This window comes from Vigna unguiculata, chromosome 5, assembly GCF_037176805.1.
Source record: "Vigna unguiculata cultivar grain cowpea cultivar isolate G323 ecotype 2 chromosome 5, ASM3717680v1, whole genome shotgun sequence".
Taxonomy (NCBI): domain Eukaryota; kingdom Viridiplantae; phylum Streptophyta; class Magnoliopsida; order Fabales; family Fabaceae; genus Vigna; species Vigna unguiculata.
The window spans coordinates 4,201,398-4,219,732 of NC_140796.1; the positions used below are offsets into that span (position 1 = coordinate 4,201,398).

Sequence of the window (18,335 nt, forward strand, 5' to 3'; positions counted from 1 at the left end):
CTATTTCATATATTCAAATTCTATCTATTAATTTTTTTTTAATTTATCATATCACTCAAATTACTCACTAACTTTCACAAAATTCATCTCCAAGTTCACTCATTTTACCTTCTAAATTTGCTCAAAAAAATACACATATCCATCTACTCAAATCCACACAAATTCATTTTTACAGTCATCCCAAATCCATCCTTATAAAGTAACACACCCTAAGTGTAAAGTTGTTAATAATCACATTAGTTATGATATATTTGTTATAATTGATGATTTTCTTTAGATATCAAAGACAGATTTCTTGGAACTTGAGTCTGAAATATATTAAGCAAAGTTTGAGTGCACATTAAGCTGAAAAAATTAATATTGGATCAAATAATTAAGATTTAGAGTTTAGGTTTGTGTCCCAAATTATGTAGGTAAGGCATATAATATTGGAGAAAGGTCGGAAAAGTAAAAGTTTATATCAGAGATAATAAAAATATACCAAAAACTACAGGAGTTCTTTTTAATATAATACAAGAAGATGCAACTCAACTTATTAGATGTTGTGAGGGACGTGATTTTTTCGAGTTATAATGGTTTAGTCAACGAAGAGTGCTTACTTTGTATATATTAGTAAGAAGATATTTAAGATAAAGTTAAATTTTATCTTAAAAGGAAATAATAATAATAATAATAATAATAATAAAATTTAATTTAATATAAAATAAAAAGGTAACATAAACATTAAATAATATATATATATATATATATATATATAATTTCATATTAAAGATATTAAATAACATTGATTTTTTTATTTTTTTAATGCCAGATTTGACACTTAGATATACGTTACTAAAGTATCAACCATCAATTAAATAATTCTAATAGTAAAATAATAAAAGTATTGAAAGAAATCATGAAGTTCTTTTATAAAGAATTATTAAAAAAAATTATATGATATTGTTTTAAGTTTTACTATAGTACATTTTAAATTTGAATTAACTGTATAAATATTAAAATACAATTTGTTACTCATTATGTGTTTTGTAATGTTTTAAATGTCTAATCAGAAAAATGTACTAACAAATCACGCCTTTAATCAATCTTCAAATAATGCTGAAGAGAAAAATTAGGACTACATTGTTTATATATATATATATATATATATATATATATATATATATATATATATATATATATATATATATATATATATATATATATATACTAGCGTAAAACAAGTACGATAGCGTCTGTATATACGTATTTTTTGAATTATATTAATAATTGATGATATTGTAATGTTATTAATGTTATTAAGTTAATAAACAAAATAAAAGTATATTTATAAAAATTAAAGTGAAATGTATGGAGAAAATATGAGAAAAATAATTGTTGATGAATAGTAGAAAAAAAAAGAAGAATGAGTTAAGTAAATAGTTTTATAAAAATTTATAAAAGTAACCGCTAATTTTTAAAAATTTAATAAATAATTAAATTGTAAAGGATAAAATTGAAATTATAAAATGTGGACACAAAAGAAGAAACTCCTTTATATATAGTTATAGATATAAGTTTGTGTTGCCTTGAATACTGATTAGGTATAGTTGCATTTCTACTCTTAAAAATGGTTCAGTGTAGTGTAGTGACTGATGCAAAGCATATCCCAAATATCTTGCACTGTCACTGCTGAGATGTTATGAAGTAAGCAACTAAACAAAACCTAGTATCTTGAAATAACATTATTTGATTATTTTTTTTGTTTAACACATTTGTAGTGCTTTTAAGTTTGATCTTTTTCTTTCTCCAAGTCTTGGATTTGGCTCCAACCCTCCATGTTATTATTTTCAACAAAAGCTTCCATTAACATTATTCTATGTTTAACTTGTTGAAAGTCTTACATTTCGTAATATATATTTATATATATATAAATAAATAAATAAATAGATAGATAGAAATATATGAAAACATGTAGTGTATGTAATTTTCTTATTTTGGACTTATAATAGGTGCTTTATGAGATTTCATTTCATTCAATTCAAATTTGGGCTTTTCACATCTTATCTGTTAATATTTGTCTTTTGAAGAAACATAGAGATGGAACTTCCTTCAACAATTTCGCAAATCATAATACAATTTGGTTCTACCTTTTGGACCCATGTTGTCCACCATATAGTCCATGTAGATAGAAACTCATGTTATTTTACTATTCCATAACCACCTTTCTCGCTTTTCATCAGGCTGATAAAGTTAACAAACGGATCGAATTTAAAAAAAAAAAAATCAATTTAATTTTAAGTGAGTTAACTTCCTGAGTTAAAAGACACACGTGTATATATATATTTATATATTAAAGGTTCTTAATATCTTTAAATCATTTAAACACTCAACTCTTTGTGAACCATCATCCAAGTACTTAGCTTTTCGACAAACTTAGTCTTCAAGAATTTAAGTATAATAGGTCGATTTTGTATCAATCTCATAGACAAGGCGAGCATGACACGTTAAAGACAACTCGTCTCGAAAATTCTTGAAAGGCTCTGGGTCTTCATTGGATAGAGAAACTGAAAAACAAAGATCACTAGACAAAGGATAGAACATATAAATGAGAATACAGTTAATAATAAAACGCATAATACAAATGATTAAGACCCGTTAACTATCTCTACAAATAGGAATGGTTGTTAAGGTAAAAGTTTAGCTTTCAGCACATATAAATTATCTGTCCAAAAATTAATTAAGAAAAATATTGACTTAAATATTTGATTCTAGTTGCAAGTTAACTAATAAGGAAGATACTAGTTGCTAGTGAGAGGAAGACATTTTGAAAGTGGCAAATAAGATTCGGTGATCTTGTGGAATTATCTTGGTACAATAAGAAGAATCTTCAACTTATATGTTTTTAATGTAGAAACATATCAACGCGTATTTATAAATGAATTAGTTTTCTATGTATTGACTTTATTAGTAATTTAAAAATATTATATTTTGAAAATAAGGTGAAGTTTTGAGTTGTTTAAAAATAGAAAAGTTAAGTAATATGTAAGAAAAAAAATGTTGAAATTTTAGATTTATCAAATTCATTCATGTGGTTACATCATGATTTATCGATAGAAAAAGTTGACATTTTACTCAAAATTCAAATATTCTATCCTTTTACTTAGAATATGAAATCCCAAATTTCAAGCATGTAAAATCTATCAATTACTATTATACTACATTTAGTTAAAAACTTTAAAGGTAAAATTCATTCTCACTTATATATTTTGCAACATTTATTTTTATTCAATGTTAAATTCTAATTTATATTTGAACGTTCAACAATCATTTATTGAGTATATTTTTTTTCCACATTATACATTCTCTTAACTAAAAAATATTTTTATTTAGGTTAAAACTCTCATATATCTCGATTGGATCCTCATATTTAAATTATTTCAATTGGATCCATTTTTTAAAATGTGTTGCAATTTGGTTATTTACGTCACTACAGTACTAATGATGTTAATTAATGTGAGTGTTGACTTGTAGCTTTTTTTTATTTAAAAAAATGTCACATGTCAAATTACGGTCTTGATATGTGGCAGAGACAATGTGACGTGGTAATAATAATGTCATATATCATTATTGATGTGAAAAATTTTAATTTAGTCTCTATATTTCTTAATTTGTCTCAATTTTATAATTTTATAATTTTATAGTTTTATAATTTATACTCTTATAATTTTATAATCTTATAATTTCATAATCTTATAATCTCATGATCTTATAATCTTATATAATCTCATAATCTCTTAAATTTCATAGTCTCAATTTCATAATTTTATAATATTATAATTTTGTAATTTAATAATCTTATAATTTATAATCTTATAACTTTATAAATCTTATAATCTTATGATCTTTATAATCTTATAATTCTTATAATCTTATAACTTATAATCTTATAATTTTATTATTTTAATTTAAAATAATATTATTATAAACTCGTGATTTTGTAAAATATAAAATTGTGGCATATTTTCAACTTTTATTCAAATGATAAAATCATGATTTAATAATTATACAATTTTAAATTAAAATAAGAAATTATAATTATTCAAGATCACTGTTTTAAAAATAATTGTTTTTGGAGAATATAATTTTTTAAAAAAATAAACATGGTAATTAAAATAATAAATTTCAAAATAAAAAATATAAATTATAAAAATGTTAAATATATAACTATATATAATTTTGTAATTATGAAATTACATATTTTATAAGTTTATAATTTGTTAATTTTTTGTAATTTAATATTTTGTATTTTTTTAATTTTTAATATTTTAATTTTGTTTTTATAATTTTACACAATTGCATGTTTTATACTTTTTTATTTTTTATTTTATATTTTTAATTAAATTTAAATACAATTTTCGTTAAATACATTTAATATTTGAGAAAAATCTTCTTGTCACATCTCTTATAACAAAATAATATTATGTGACCAGATTGATAGGAGGTAAAAGTATAACATAATTATCATATCACAAAATTACCAGCAATATTCAATTATAAGACTTTATATAAGAATTCAATAAATCACAACAATTTATCAAGACTCAACAGAAAGTTTTCAATTTTATCATGGATTCAAAAATAATTAAACCTATTTTTTATTTAAAATTGTTTATATATCATAAAAGAACTTTCTTACAGCAAATAAAATTAGCATGACCTTTTTTAAAGAATTTCTTTAATAGTCCACTTTTGACATCTTTAATACAAATTGAAAATTTTAAATGAAACAACAAATAAATTTTCACTGTTTAGAGTTTGATTTTACCTATGCAAGTTTGCACCTTTGGCAGCCACAAAGTTGAGTTGGGCTGTGATATACTTTAGAAGAAAAAAAGGTAAAGAATTTGGTAAAGAAAGTGAAACGTAGCTTGATTTGAACCACAGATGAAGTCATAGAAATCAAAATATATTTTGAGAACATTGTTCAAATTCAAAACTTTAAATAGTGAGAGAAAGATACACCAATAATTGTAAGTGTAAGGACAAAGACACATAATTAAGCATTTAAAGTCAAAAGTACAGTTATTTACAAGTGGGGATATTTTATTAAGGAGTATTAAAAATGACCATATTTAAATTAGTTATCTAGTTACATGTATTGGAATCAAATACTTGAAAAAAAAATAAAATACCTTATTGTATACTGATTAACAAAATAAATAAGTCTTGTTAAAAGAACAAATTAATTGTGTTATTTCGTGCAAAAATGAATCACGTTTCCTAAATTATCCTTAATTATATTCATCAGAAATGATGCTCAGATTCAAACTCTTAATTTTATTTTGAAGTGTTGCAATAAATAAAATTAAACTATTAACTGCATATTTTCTCTCGTCTTACATAACTATGATATGAAAATTTATAATATTATATAAGAACGATTATCTATTTTGGTGTGCATTGTTTCAATTTTATCCTTTAAGTATTTTTAAATCGAAATAATTATTTTATTAATTTTACTATTTAAGTGACTTTCTTTTATTTAACCACTTTTGTTTTTTAAATTTTAACTATTCTTTTAAATTAGAATAACTATTTATAATATAAAATTATCTAAAAAAACTAAATATTACCTATAATAAAATTTTGAAAATCATTTAATTTTTTTTTTCAAAATTATAATTATAATGATTTTATTATTTTTTGTTATTATAAAACAAATAAAAATAATGTATGTGTTTTCAGTAGTAATTCATAATAAAAATAAAAGTATAAATTGATAATTGCACATGGGACGAATTAACTTCATGTATGGTTTTGTATTTCCCTAAATTTATTGCACGACGCAATAGAAATTATACCGTTGTTATCAATAATATCAATATTTTTTATCATTAATTAATAGAATATTTTTCACACGACATAAATTATCAATAATTTAATATTATGACAAATATAATTTTTAATAGGTTTACCATAAAATTAACAAATTTATCATATACACACATTTCTAATCGGATACAATTTTTTATTTTTCTAATTTAAGATCTTTGATTTTATTTAAGATTTATAAGACGAGGATTGAATGTGAGATGTCTAACACATCGAGATATATATATCTTGAACACACCTTCTCACAAGTTAGGATAAACTTTTTTTTTTAAACAATGATTTGATACCATGTTAGAAGTGAATTTTAAGTCTAACTCAACCCGATTGCACTTCACTTATATGTACTTAAATATTATGAAATTGTCTTATTTATAATTGATGTGAGACTTTCAACATTATATCAACGTGCTTTACTAGAAATATCTTATAAAATTTATATTTTAATTTTATGATGCAGTGTCAAATCTAAGAATGGTTTAATAAATATTTATTATTATATGTTTACGAATTTTGTATGATCCAAAGTATTTACTAAAATATGCTTTTGGCCATACTTCTTTGGCCGTATTACAATAAAGTCTAAAATAGCAATTAATATACGTGCAAAATAAGAAACAAAGCATTTAGGTGATGGAGATTTTTATTGCTTCCTGAGAAGGAACCTCTTTAATGAAACTTTTAAGCTGCATAAAAATAAGTGCAGGAAGAAGGATATGTCTGGCTTGAATTAAATTTTTTATGGTTTCATCTTTAATATTTTCGTATGAATTGATGGCCGAAGGTTTTGTCTTTGACTAATCAATTAGCTTAACAGAATAAAGTAATATGAAAATACCAAAAACACATTTTGCAAGAAAGAGTTACAAATAAATGTTCTATTAGACTTTTAAATTATTTGAAAGATCTCTTTATTATTGGTATTTTATTAAGGTTCTATTGGTTTGATATGCATTTATTTTTCTTAAAGAATGACAAAGATGGATTAGGAAGTAAGATGTCTGTTCGATTTAGTGGATATAAGAGCGATGAAAGGTGATTTTTGAGATGAGATGATTTTTTAATAGCATTCATTTAGATGATTTGAGGGTATGTCTTATGTAAGTACCATTTTATCCTCAAATAACTTTACATGCATGTTGCTTTTGCACGTATTTAAGAGTGGTGGTTTGTTATTCAGCAACCTATGTGAGATTCCTGGCACAACAAGATGATGGTGAAGAATGGAGGATCATCCATGGAGGTCGTGGTTCATAGTCAAAGATGCAAAGAACTCATTTGTTGATGGAGAACAAAGGATCTAATGAGGTAGAACCAATCCAGGACACTAACATGAAGATGGATCTTATCCCAACATGTTGGAATTGATCCATAAGAATATGTGGGAGAGGCGGGTCTCATTCATAAGCTTTGTATCTGGTCTGTTGAAGAGTGGATCTGGTCCCAATTTTGGTGGAATCGATCCATACACTTCCATGTTGCATGCATTGGAATTTTGGACGTTCTTGAACCCGTTCCAGTTTACTTATGGTGTTGTTTACATGAAGGGCATTTTGACCACCTTAATTTTATATTTATTAAAATATTTTTTTAATATATCACATCAATCAAATCATTCACAAACTTTTACAAACTTTACTTCTAAATCTACTTACTATCACCTATAAATTCCTTAAAAAAAACACACAATTCACTCTCAAATTCACTCAGACTCATCCACTCTCTCTCCATCAAACTCATCCACCTAATATTGATATTATACAGTCAATTAATTTTGATACCTAATATACAAAGAAAAAATATTAATGAAGAAAGAATTCAAATACTAAGTTTTGTCAAAATTTTAAGATTTAACCAGTAATCATGTGACTATGTTTAAGTTTTTTTTTTATATATTTATATTTTATTCAATTGAAACAATAATTTTGTAGAAAGATTAATATGGTTTTTCCCATTAAATTGACGTTAACATAGTTAAAACATGTCACATGTTAAAATATGGGTTTGTCATGTATCAAAATCTGGATTATCTCCTAATTTGAAACTCTTCTGATTTTGATATATGACACCTTAGATGTCTCAAATTTTTGACATGTGGTAGATCCGGATTTTGACATGTGGTAGACCCAGATTTTTATATATAACACTTCGAAATGATGTTAACGTCAATTTAACACAAAAGAACACATTAAGTATTTTTTACAAAAATAAGAACTCAAAATACAAGAAGCAAATTATTAATTAGGCTAAATTTTAACTAGAGATTGAAAGAAATTTATAAAAAAAAAGTAAGACAAAAGATATTAAATACTTCAAATGTATAAAGGATATCAAATTAATCAAGTTCTCTATTTTTTTATATGGTACTTTAGAGTTACTATCATTAATTGCATTATTAATCATTTCAAAGTTACATTATCATTAATTGCTTTATTTATCATACCAGATTAGCATATAGTGTATAAAATAAATTTCTTCAAAATAAAATTTACATATATAAAATACCTAGATCAAATAACCTCCCTTGGCCCCACACCGTTAACATTGTCTATTCTCGTGTAATACACGGTCATATGCGAAAATCACATCCACAAAGTAGGATAAGCTAGCTTATTAAAACATCATTGCTAAAATAAAATATTTAAGAATCACATATCCTTTCACATCATATTCATATCAACCACACAAATCATTCAACAAAATATTAATCACCATTGACAACATATTCTACTTATGAAAGACTCATGTGTTAAATTAGACTCATAAATTTTACACTTGTCATCCGAACTTTCAATACATTATGGTCTAAGCCTTGAGTCTACTTGACCTCACATCTTTGGAACTAAGTTCTCCACTCATGTGACAAGGTAAATTGCTTATGACATATGAAACACAATCCTTTTTCATACCGCAAGTTATAGGTCATAAGAACCTCCATCGACTCTCACCACCTAAATATCTTCCTTCATGTGAGTCTGATAATTAGTAATCTAATGATAATCCCAGTCATAATCACAATTCAATATATATCATATAATCATATACCATAGTCTCTTCTTCTTGGAAATGACTACATTCACATCACACACACACACACACTCACTTATCCAACAACCCATATCATTGGCCTAATGAGTCACCTATGGAGGTGAGTTTACTTAGCAAATACTTGTCTCGCTCAATGAATAATTCTATTTGAGTTCTTTGGATTCTTACAAATCTATTTTCACCCAACAAGAAAATTAACTCGCCTAACAACCAAATACTAGAGCAAAAATCTAACAATTTCACTCGTCGAGACCATCACTCGTCCAACGACCCAACCACACTATGCTCTTTGAGGTTGTATGAAATATTTTTGCCCAACAATAATAGCATTTACTTGACTACCTAAACCCACTAGAGTCATTTCCATTAGATTTGCCAAACAAGTGTATCATCTGAAACTATAAAATTTCAATTTGTTTGCTCTCGCTTAGTAACGAACCGACTAATACAACAAATGTATTGTCCATAGCTCTTTAGAATCTCATTTTTTATATTTTTGTCAAACAAGTACACATAACACAAAAATGTTGGTAGACATATAAAATTGATTTTTTGGCTCCATTTGGTGTTTTTTAATCTCTCAAATGAGTTACACATGTTTGACTCAGTTCTAAAATATAACACTAAGAGCCAATTTAACCAATTAATATATAGATACACAGATACACATATATAACTTAAATTTGTTTTTCAAACACTTAGACCAATCCAAATCAATATACCTTTCACCAAGAATTTCAAGAACAACCACCACACTTTATAAACACTGAACAAATAATTCATGCAAAATTTGTAACATTCAAACACTTCAAAACATTCATTTTGCAATATAGTGTAAAATAAGTTTGAGCCCCTTACTTGAACTTTAGATTTTATCTCAATCAAGTTTTTCCGACTTTATTTCTGGTAGGATATTTTATATGTATTAAAAACTTATATCAATGATATGAACACATCTTGATGATCACAAACCAACTAAAAATGACTCAAAAATATAACAAAAAGATGAACTTACTATGTTGAACATTCTAATTGGTTAGGATGATTCTTACATTTCACCTAAGATTTTTAAGAAAATATGAGTTTTTTCGAATGATTAACACATAAATTTCACTATAATACTTAAGTTTGTTTTTTAGAGGTTTAAGTTTTTCGTCAAAGACATGAGTAACATGAGAATTTTAAGTTTGTATATATTTCTTTCAAAAATAATTTAATTAGTGTTTTTTTATAAAAATATTTGTATTGTTTAACGGTCAATATGAATCATTTGAGTCAAATTTACTAGAAATGTAAGGTGACCGGAGAAAAGAAAAAAATTGAGTGCATTTTTACAAGTACAATTGACTTTTTGTTCTTTAATTACTATTGAAAATTTACTTATGAAAATTTTGATTGGTTTTTCTAGTGTTTTGGAAAATCAGATTTTTACAAAGTTTTATAATTTGAGTTTTAAAGATAAAATAATAGATAAAACAACTCAACGTTTGAATTTGTGTTAGCTGTAAGCATCTTAGGGGATAAAAGATGGACGCACTTAATATTATTTGGGCTTTCTAACTTGGGGATCTGGATTGAGCTTGTGTGTTATGCAATCAAGGTTTTTTTCATGCAGCTACCTTTTTATCTTTCTGCACCTTCATAAAACATGCAATTCACAACTATTCCTCATTAAAATTATAATAAAAAACTTATGTATGTTTCAAAAGGTATTTTTGCTTATCTTGGAATCTTTAGTTCAAAATATATAAAAATTTATTCTGAATTAGAAGTTTCGGAAAGTATTTTCAAATTTAAAAATATCTTATGGAATCCCAATCAAAAATATAAAAATATTTTCTAGATTCATGATTTCGAAATTTATTTTTCAGATCTTATAATATATTCCAAAATACTTAATTCAAAAGACATAAAAAATTATTTTAAATTAGGTGTTTTCAAAGAAATTTTGAAATATGAAAATATCTTTCAAAACATTTGATCTAAAATATAAAATTATTTTTTAGATTAAATATTTCAAAAGATACTTCTATACTTTCTAAAATGCCAATTTCAAAAGATTTAAATCCTACCTTTATATCTTCATCTTTTTAATTCATTTCTCACAACCATCACTTCCGAACATTTACCATTAGGCTGTCTTTAATACGTGTAGTGGCTAAGACCATTAATCTTCCGATTCTTCCTCTTCCTTAGTTGTCGGCATTTATCACCATCTTCAAACTCTCACCATAACTCTTTTCATCTCGTATACGACTAAACTACTTTATACCATTTATCTCCATGTTATTTAGCTTCGAAGGTCTCTTGTCATTCTTTAACAAGAGGAATGAGCAAACTGCATTATCAAAAGAGGTAACCATTGCAGCTCTAACAATCTATGGTGATAAATGAAATCTAGTGGAAGAGTAAATGATGCTCGTTGTAATCGGGATGACTATGATGTTATAACACAAAGCCCAAAATTAGTTTAGACATATATAATAAAAAGTTTTATTTAAAAGATCAATAACAATGATTATATACGAAGCCTAAATACAAATACAAACACATTACAACATATAAACGTAGTTAAATTAAAAATATATATGACACATTACATGATGTGTATATATATATTAATTTTAAATTGTCAACTAACACATTATCCATTAATACAAAATTTATTCTAATTAATATATTTTCTATTTGAAAAACAAAAAGTAATGATTATATAAGATTTGTTCCTTATTTTTAAAATTAAAATAGAAGTTTATGTAAAAAAAATTTAAGTTCAGATTTTTTAAAAAATTATTGGATCTGTGGTTATTAACGCCGTATTGAAATCATGTTAAAATCATGTTAAAAACCAAAAATATCTTTCAATATATGTTGCACACAAGACACACATGTGCAAGCTTCATAGATGATTATATCTCCAAGTTGTTGTTCATTAGAATAATGTTAGATACCTCAATTGTTATGTTTGTACTACCCCATCACCTATTGACATTCCAACTCACGGACGCAAAGTGGAGGAACACATGCACGAGACGAGGAGGTGCAAATGGGAATGGGAAAGTAGTATTAGGGTTTTGACTTTGACTGAAAGAGTAAAGTTGGGATTTTCTAATTTAGAAGGGGTGCAGTAAGAAAAGGTTTGTGATTATAGCTATTTCTTTGTGCACCTATAAGCCCAAAAGCTTTCTGGACCAAAATAACATAACATCTCTCTGGTTATGAGTAGGTGTTCAAAATCTCAATTGGTTATTTTCATACTCCAGAGAGTTTGGATTTCCTGTTAGAAATATGTACTTATATTTAATCTAGCATAGTGTCTTAAGTTTAATCATGGAATGAAAATAGACAATATTTATAAAATAATAAATTTTAAAATTATAAAATAATAGAATTACATTGAGTAATAACGAGATGATATTATAAGATAATAACACTGTCATAATAACTTAATTGAAAAAATAATTTATTAACTAAAAAACTCTATAAATCATAAAAATTTATTAAGAATTTAATTGGAATTTATCAACAACTAAATCATTATTAATACTTTCAATTGTTTATCTTGAAATTTCTCTAAATCCATCTTAACCTAATTTTTTTTCAAGTTCATCCTTACAGAAAATGAGCAACATAAAAGACATATGCAGGATTGAGAAATTAGAGGATCAATAGACATAATAAAAATATGGAAATAATTAAATAATTCAAAAAATAATTTAACAGTTTTGAAAAAAATTGTGAAGGAATATAAATTAAACAATCAGTTTTTTTAAAATTAAAAAAAGTAATAATGTGGTGTAATGTAAAAAGTAAGGGAGAGGATTACATGGAGCAGATACATACATTCCTATTCCTAGGTCTGAAATAAATAAGTGACTTTGAAGAGATTAGGTTGTGCTGTCTATTCTATTCTCTCACACTCTCTTTCGCACAATCTCATTCTCTCTCCTTTGCGGCTAGGGTTTTAGGCCTTCACCCTCGCATTTCCTTCAATCGTCTACTTCTCTTTAATCTCCCTTGCGTTTCAGTTTTGTTCAAAATGGAAACTCTGTTAGCTTAGTACCAAGAAAAGTGGTCGAGGCTTTGTGTTTGGGAACGTACGGTGTTGTTTTGGGATTCGGAAAAACAGATTCTAAGATATGGCAACCATGAACCCATTTGATTTGTTGGGTGACGACGCAGAGGACCCTTCTCAGCTCATCGCAGCGGAGCAACTCAAGGCAGCGACAGCGGCTGCGGCGGCCGCGGCGGCTCCCAAGAAGGCGCCTGTTCAGCAAAACAAGCCGGCTCAGCTGCCCACCAAGCCTCCTCCTCCTGCTCAAGCCGGTGAGATTTTCAACTAATCGAAGTATTCTTTTTGGATTTTCTGGTTTTTTTTTGGTTGGTGGACTGAAAGAGTGTTTATCGAGTTTGTTTGATGATTGTGTTGAGATATCTGTCTGTTTCTGGATTGTTTTTGTTGTCAATGGGTAAGTTATTTGGTTCAATGGGTTTAATTGAGTAAGTTGTGTTGTGTGTTTTTGTTCTCCTTATATGTTAGTTTTTGTGAGCGATTTATTTACATTTGTCGTTGATCATGATCTTCTTGTTGTATGTGTTTGATACATTTATTCATTGTCAGGGTTTTGTTTTAGCCTGCTTGTCGTGTTTGGATTTGGGCAGGTGATCTAAAGTCACGATAAAATGCTAACTGATGTATTTTTGGTAAATGTTCATATGTCTGGTTTCATGTTGTGGAATTGATTTTGGTGCTAGTTTGACTTTGAGTTTAAAAAACTTTAACTAGCTTTTTGCACTAGATAAAAGCATTGAGTTTTACAATTTTAGTGTTAGATTAAATTCATAAAAACCTATGTTGCACTACTTCCAAATCAACTTCATTTATAACAAATATTGCAAACAGGTAGGTGTGTATGAAGTTGGTTGTGTATATATGTTGGAATGTATTACGTGGTTTTCTCTAAGTTTTCTTGCGATATTTGTACCAGATATATAATGCATTGTTAGTTGTGGTGAGGGTAATCTGATTTGAATTTTTGTTGAAATTACTTTGTAATAGGTCATTAACAAATTTCATTGCAATAGATTACATTTCTTATTTAGAACCGTTTTTATTTTGTAAGTTGTGTATGAAAGTGGATTGTGTATGTATGTTGGAAGGTATTATGTGTTTTTCTCTAAGTTTTGTCGTGATACATAATGCATTGTTTGTTGTGGTAAGGGTAATCTGATTTTGAATTTTTGTTGAAATTGCTTTGAAATAACTCGAGCAAATTACATTACAATGTGTTACATTTCTCTGTTCCATTTCAAACTCTGATATTTACTTAGGAATTTGGGTTTGACATTGCGATAATGAATTGATTCGTTTTTAAGTTATTTTAGTCAGTTGATTTTCTGTTGGAAGTTGTCCTGTAGTTCTACAAGTTTATTGACAATCCTTATTGTTCTTTTGTATTCACATTTTCTGCTCCTGTCTGTTGACAGTTAGGGAGTCCAGAAATGAGCCGGTTCGTGGAGGCCGTGGAGGTGGACGAGGTGGTGCTCGTGGGTTTGGACGTGGTCGTGGGTTTGGTCGGGACTCTTCCAATGATGAGAACTCATTTCCCGCCACTGGAGCTCCTTACAATTCGGGTTCTTTTGAGGAAGGAGATGCTGGAAAGTCTTCTGAAAGACGTGGTTATGGTGGACCCCGAGCTCCTTACCGTGGTGGTCGTCGTGGAGGTTTTAGCAACGGGGAAGTTGGTGAAGGTGAAGAAGGACGTCCTCGAAGAACATTTGATCGTCGCAGTGGGACGGGCCGAGGGTAATGCTATTTTGATAATAATTCTGTTTAATTTTATGTTTTGTAAGTACTGATGTCCTTTGGTCTATTTGCAGAAATGAATTTAAACGTGATGGTGCTGGACGTGGTAACTGGGGAACACAAGATGATGAAATTACTCAGTCAGCATTCTTCTCAAAATTTTGTATTCTATTACTTGAATAGTAATATTATTTACATTGTCTCAAGGAAATTCTGTTTTTAATTATTGCTGTTTATATTTTTTTTCATGTTATATTAGGGCAACGGAGGAAGTTGTGAATGAAACTGAAAAGAATTTGGGAGATGAGAAGCCTGCTGCTGAAGAAGTAGCTGATGGAAACAAGGACAATGTTAATGATACTGAAGAGAAAGAGCCTGAAGATAAGGTGAATGTCAACCCTATTCCATGCTTTTAATTTCCATACCATAAATAGTTGCTGCCATTCCCTACTTGTCTGTAGTTTGATAATAGAAAAACTGATGGAAGTTTTGTTCCATCTTGTGGTGTCTGTTGATAGCAGTACACTAAATTGATTGAACTATTTATTTTATTTGTTAGTTGATTTATTATTCCTTGCTTTTTCCCTGAATGTTGGTCAGCTTTCTGCAAGTGTGTGTTAGTTTTCATGTGTATTTGATTTCATTAATTAATAAGTGCAGTACATGGCTCTAGTATATCTGTAATTGCTAACTATATGGGTATGTGATTTTGTGATGGCTTGATCCCCACATCCCATTTCTTTGGTCTCCTCAGGGTCCATAAGGACTAACTTATGATGATATCATCTAATTGAATGTCAACATTTTATGTTGTCATATAGCCTCATTGATAATAATGTATGGATTTGTCTGTATATATACTCTCTTGCTTTTCTCATTTTATGTTTCCACCTGCAGTTTTCTATGTTCACCTTCACTGGTGGTTAACTACCTACGATGTGTTTTTTATTTCAAATTTATTGATCTGTTGGTGTTGTGTTCATTCGCTAGGAGATGACTCTGGAGGAATACGAGAAAGTTCTGGAAGAGAGAAGGAAGGCCTTCCAAGCACTCAAGACTGAAGGGAGAAAGGTGGACACTAAAGAGTTTGAATCCATGCAACCCTTATCAAGCAAAAAGGACAATCATGACATATTCATTAAACTGGTGAATACATTTTTCACCACCGTCTTCGATCTATCTTCTGTTCATACGTTGGTAATACCTGCTAACATGTTTTGACATATTTGTCTTTTTCCTAGGGATCTGAAAAAGATAAGAGAAAGGAGGCTTTTGAGAAGGAAGAAAAATCCAAGAAGGTTTGAGTTTATTTAATTTGCTTGTCTTAGCTGTGAATTTATTTTGCCTAGATTGTCATTTTCTTAATTAACTCGTTATAATGAAAGATTACAAAGCAAGTATCACTATCAGACATTTCATGGTTTATTTGGGAATTATAAGAAAATTTATAACTGATGTTAAAATTAATTGGTTAGTATTTTAAAAGTAATTTAATTAATAGAATACCATTTCAATACTTATTATTTTATCTGATTTGATTTCATGTTTAGTGGTGAAATTTGTGTATAACTAATAGCTAAGACAATTAAGGCAATCTGGTCAAATATGTGGCTAACTAGTTTTCAAGATTGTGAACTTAATTTATAATATATGGGTAACTGATTGCTTCTATTTTCAGTAGTCTAACTTTTCTTTTTATCAAATTTGGCTGGCTTAGGCTTCTAATTGCATTGTGAAATTATGGTCACTTGTCATTTTTGTGGGAGGGAAGAGGATCCAACTAAGTAATTCTATTCTTTATTATAATAAACAGCAGAATAAGCCTTTTTTGTGGGTGTTGTACATGTTCCATTCTATGCTTTACTATTAATGACCTGCCTTAGGAATATATCGGGTATGAGAGACTATGATTATGTAAGCTGAAATGTTCTGTATTGTTAATTGGTTAACAAAGATTTTTCTCACCAGCGATATTAATTTTGTGATGACTGTGATTATTTTAAAATTTGGAATTAGTTATTTATTAATTGACTTTCCTTTTTACATTAAGAAGGATAATTTTTACTTTTCAACTGTAAATAACTTGTACATAAAGGAGTTCTCACTATCATCGTGTATGGTAATTTTTTTTACCTCTGCTATAACTATATTGAAAGACATGGTAATAGTGATTTCAAAATCGTTGTCTGTAAATTTTTTGCGTACTCAGTTCCCGATTTTATTATCTGAACTAGGTGCCATGTTTTTCTTATTTCTGCATGGTCAAATAGTCTTGCTTGGTTTTTATATATCCACAACATTTTCTTTTTCCCGTTTTATAAACATTTTAGGCGGGATGTTTGGGAAAGTCAATGTATTTTTCTTTTCCAGTGTGTAGTGAATAGTCTTTTGCTTTTCTGACTAAATCTTGTTTCATTTATCATATTCTTAGTCTGTTAGCATCACCGAATTCCTGAAGCCTGCTGAAGGGGAAACTTATTACAGCCCTGGTGGACGTGGTAGGGGCCGTGGCCGTGGCACGCGTGGTGGTTTCCGTGGAGGTGTTACCAACAGTGCACCTGCCCCATCCATCGAAGATCCTGGGCATTTCCCAACCTTGGGTGGCAAGTGAGGTTTCCCAGAACCCTTTTGACATATCCTTGTCATATTTTCATTTTTGGGTTCTCATTTGAACTTATGCAGGAAAAGAACTTGGGTTATTGGATTTTTCCTGGTTCAGAAGGGTCATTTAATTTTATGTCTTAACATGTAAATTTAGGTTGTTCTTCATACGGTCCTGTATCCCTTGTAGCCTGTTTCCCCATATGCTTTGCTTTCTCTGCGTTTGACATGTTGGGGTATATGGTGGGGGAAGGTGGTAAGAGACATAAGTGTTGTTGAGTTTCCTTTTCTTTTCATAGATAGACAACTCAGTTTTGCTTCAGATTTTGGTTTCTCATCTTTCTATCCCAGTCAAACAATAATAAGTTAGAACATAAGTTGAAGGCGTCCTTGGTTTTTTTTTTCTACCAGGGCTCGTTCTCTGCCTGGTGCCAGTGCTTACCGCTACCTAAATTACATAATGAGTTAGAACATAATTGGACTATTCTATTCGGTGATCTTTGGGTGGAATGTTACATTTTGTAATCTGTGTGATGCTTTCTTAAATACGTATTAAACAAACAATCCAACCAAACTTTTTAAGAACTCACACACCATTGTATTTTATACCACTAATTTGAATCGGTAATATATTATTAAAATTTCTCTTCAAATTATGGATTTGTCTAATGTAAAACACACCTATTATCGTTTTTGTACTTAATAACAATTCCCTTGTGTTAATTCAAAAATTTTGGAAGAATATTATTTTTACCCGTCTATGTGCAAAAACTAATGAAGTTTCGAAGTCAAGTCAAGTGGTGATTTAAAAGAATATTTTTTTCACTTATTTGTTGAGTTGTTTTTAAATATTCTGTGCATTTATGTAGGAGGTCTTTGGTGTGCTGTACTTGTTGAAAAGTAGCATAATAGTTGTGTAAATTTTGGTAGTTTATTGTGGTCTTGTGAAAGGGTTTAAATCATATGGTAAAAAAGAAGTAGCTTTGTAACTTTTTTTTGTTGTTTCTAC

The 18,335-nt window shown here is 28.2% G+C and overlaps 1 protein-coding gene across 1 annotated transcript; it reads left to right on the forward strand.

Moving 5' to 3' along the window:
- Positions 1–12,803: 12,803 nt before the first annotated feature.
- LOC114185100 (RGG repeats nuclear RNA binding protein A-like) lies at positions 12,804–17,648 on the forward strand. The gene is made up of 7 exons (XM_028072610.2): positions 12,804–13,245; positions 14,407–14,725; positions 14,800–14,865; positions 14,985–15,111; positions 15,716–15,871; positions 15,967–16,023; positions 17,157–17,648. The coding sequence occupies exons 1-7, from the start codon at positions 13,059–13,061 to the stop codon at positions 17,334–17,336; spliced, it is 1,092 nt and encodes a 363-aa protein (XP_027928411.2). The 5' UTR covers positions 12,804–13,058; the 3' UTR covers positions 17,337–17,648.
- Positions 17,649–18,335: the final 687 nt, after the last annotated feature.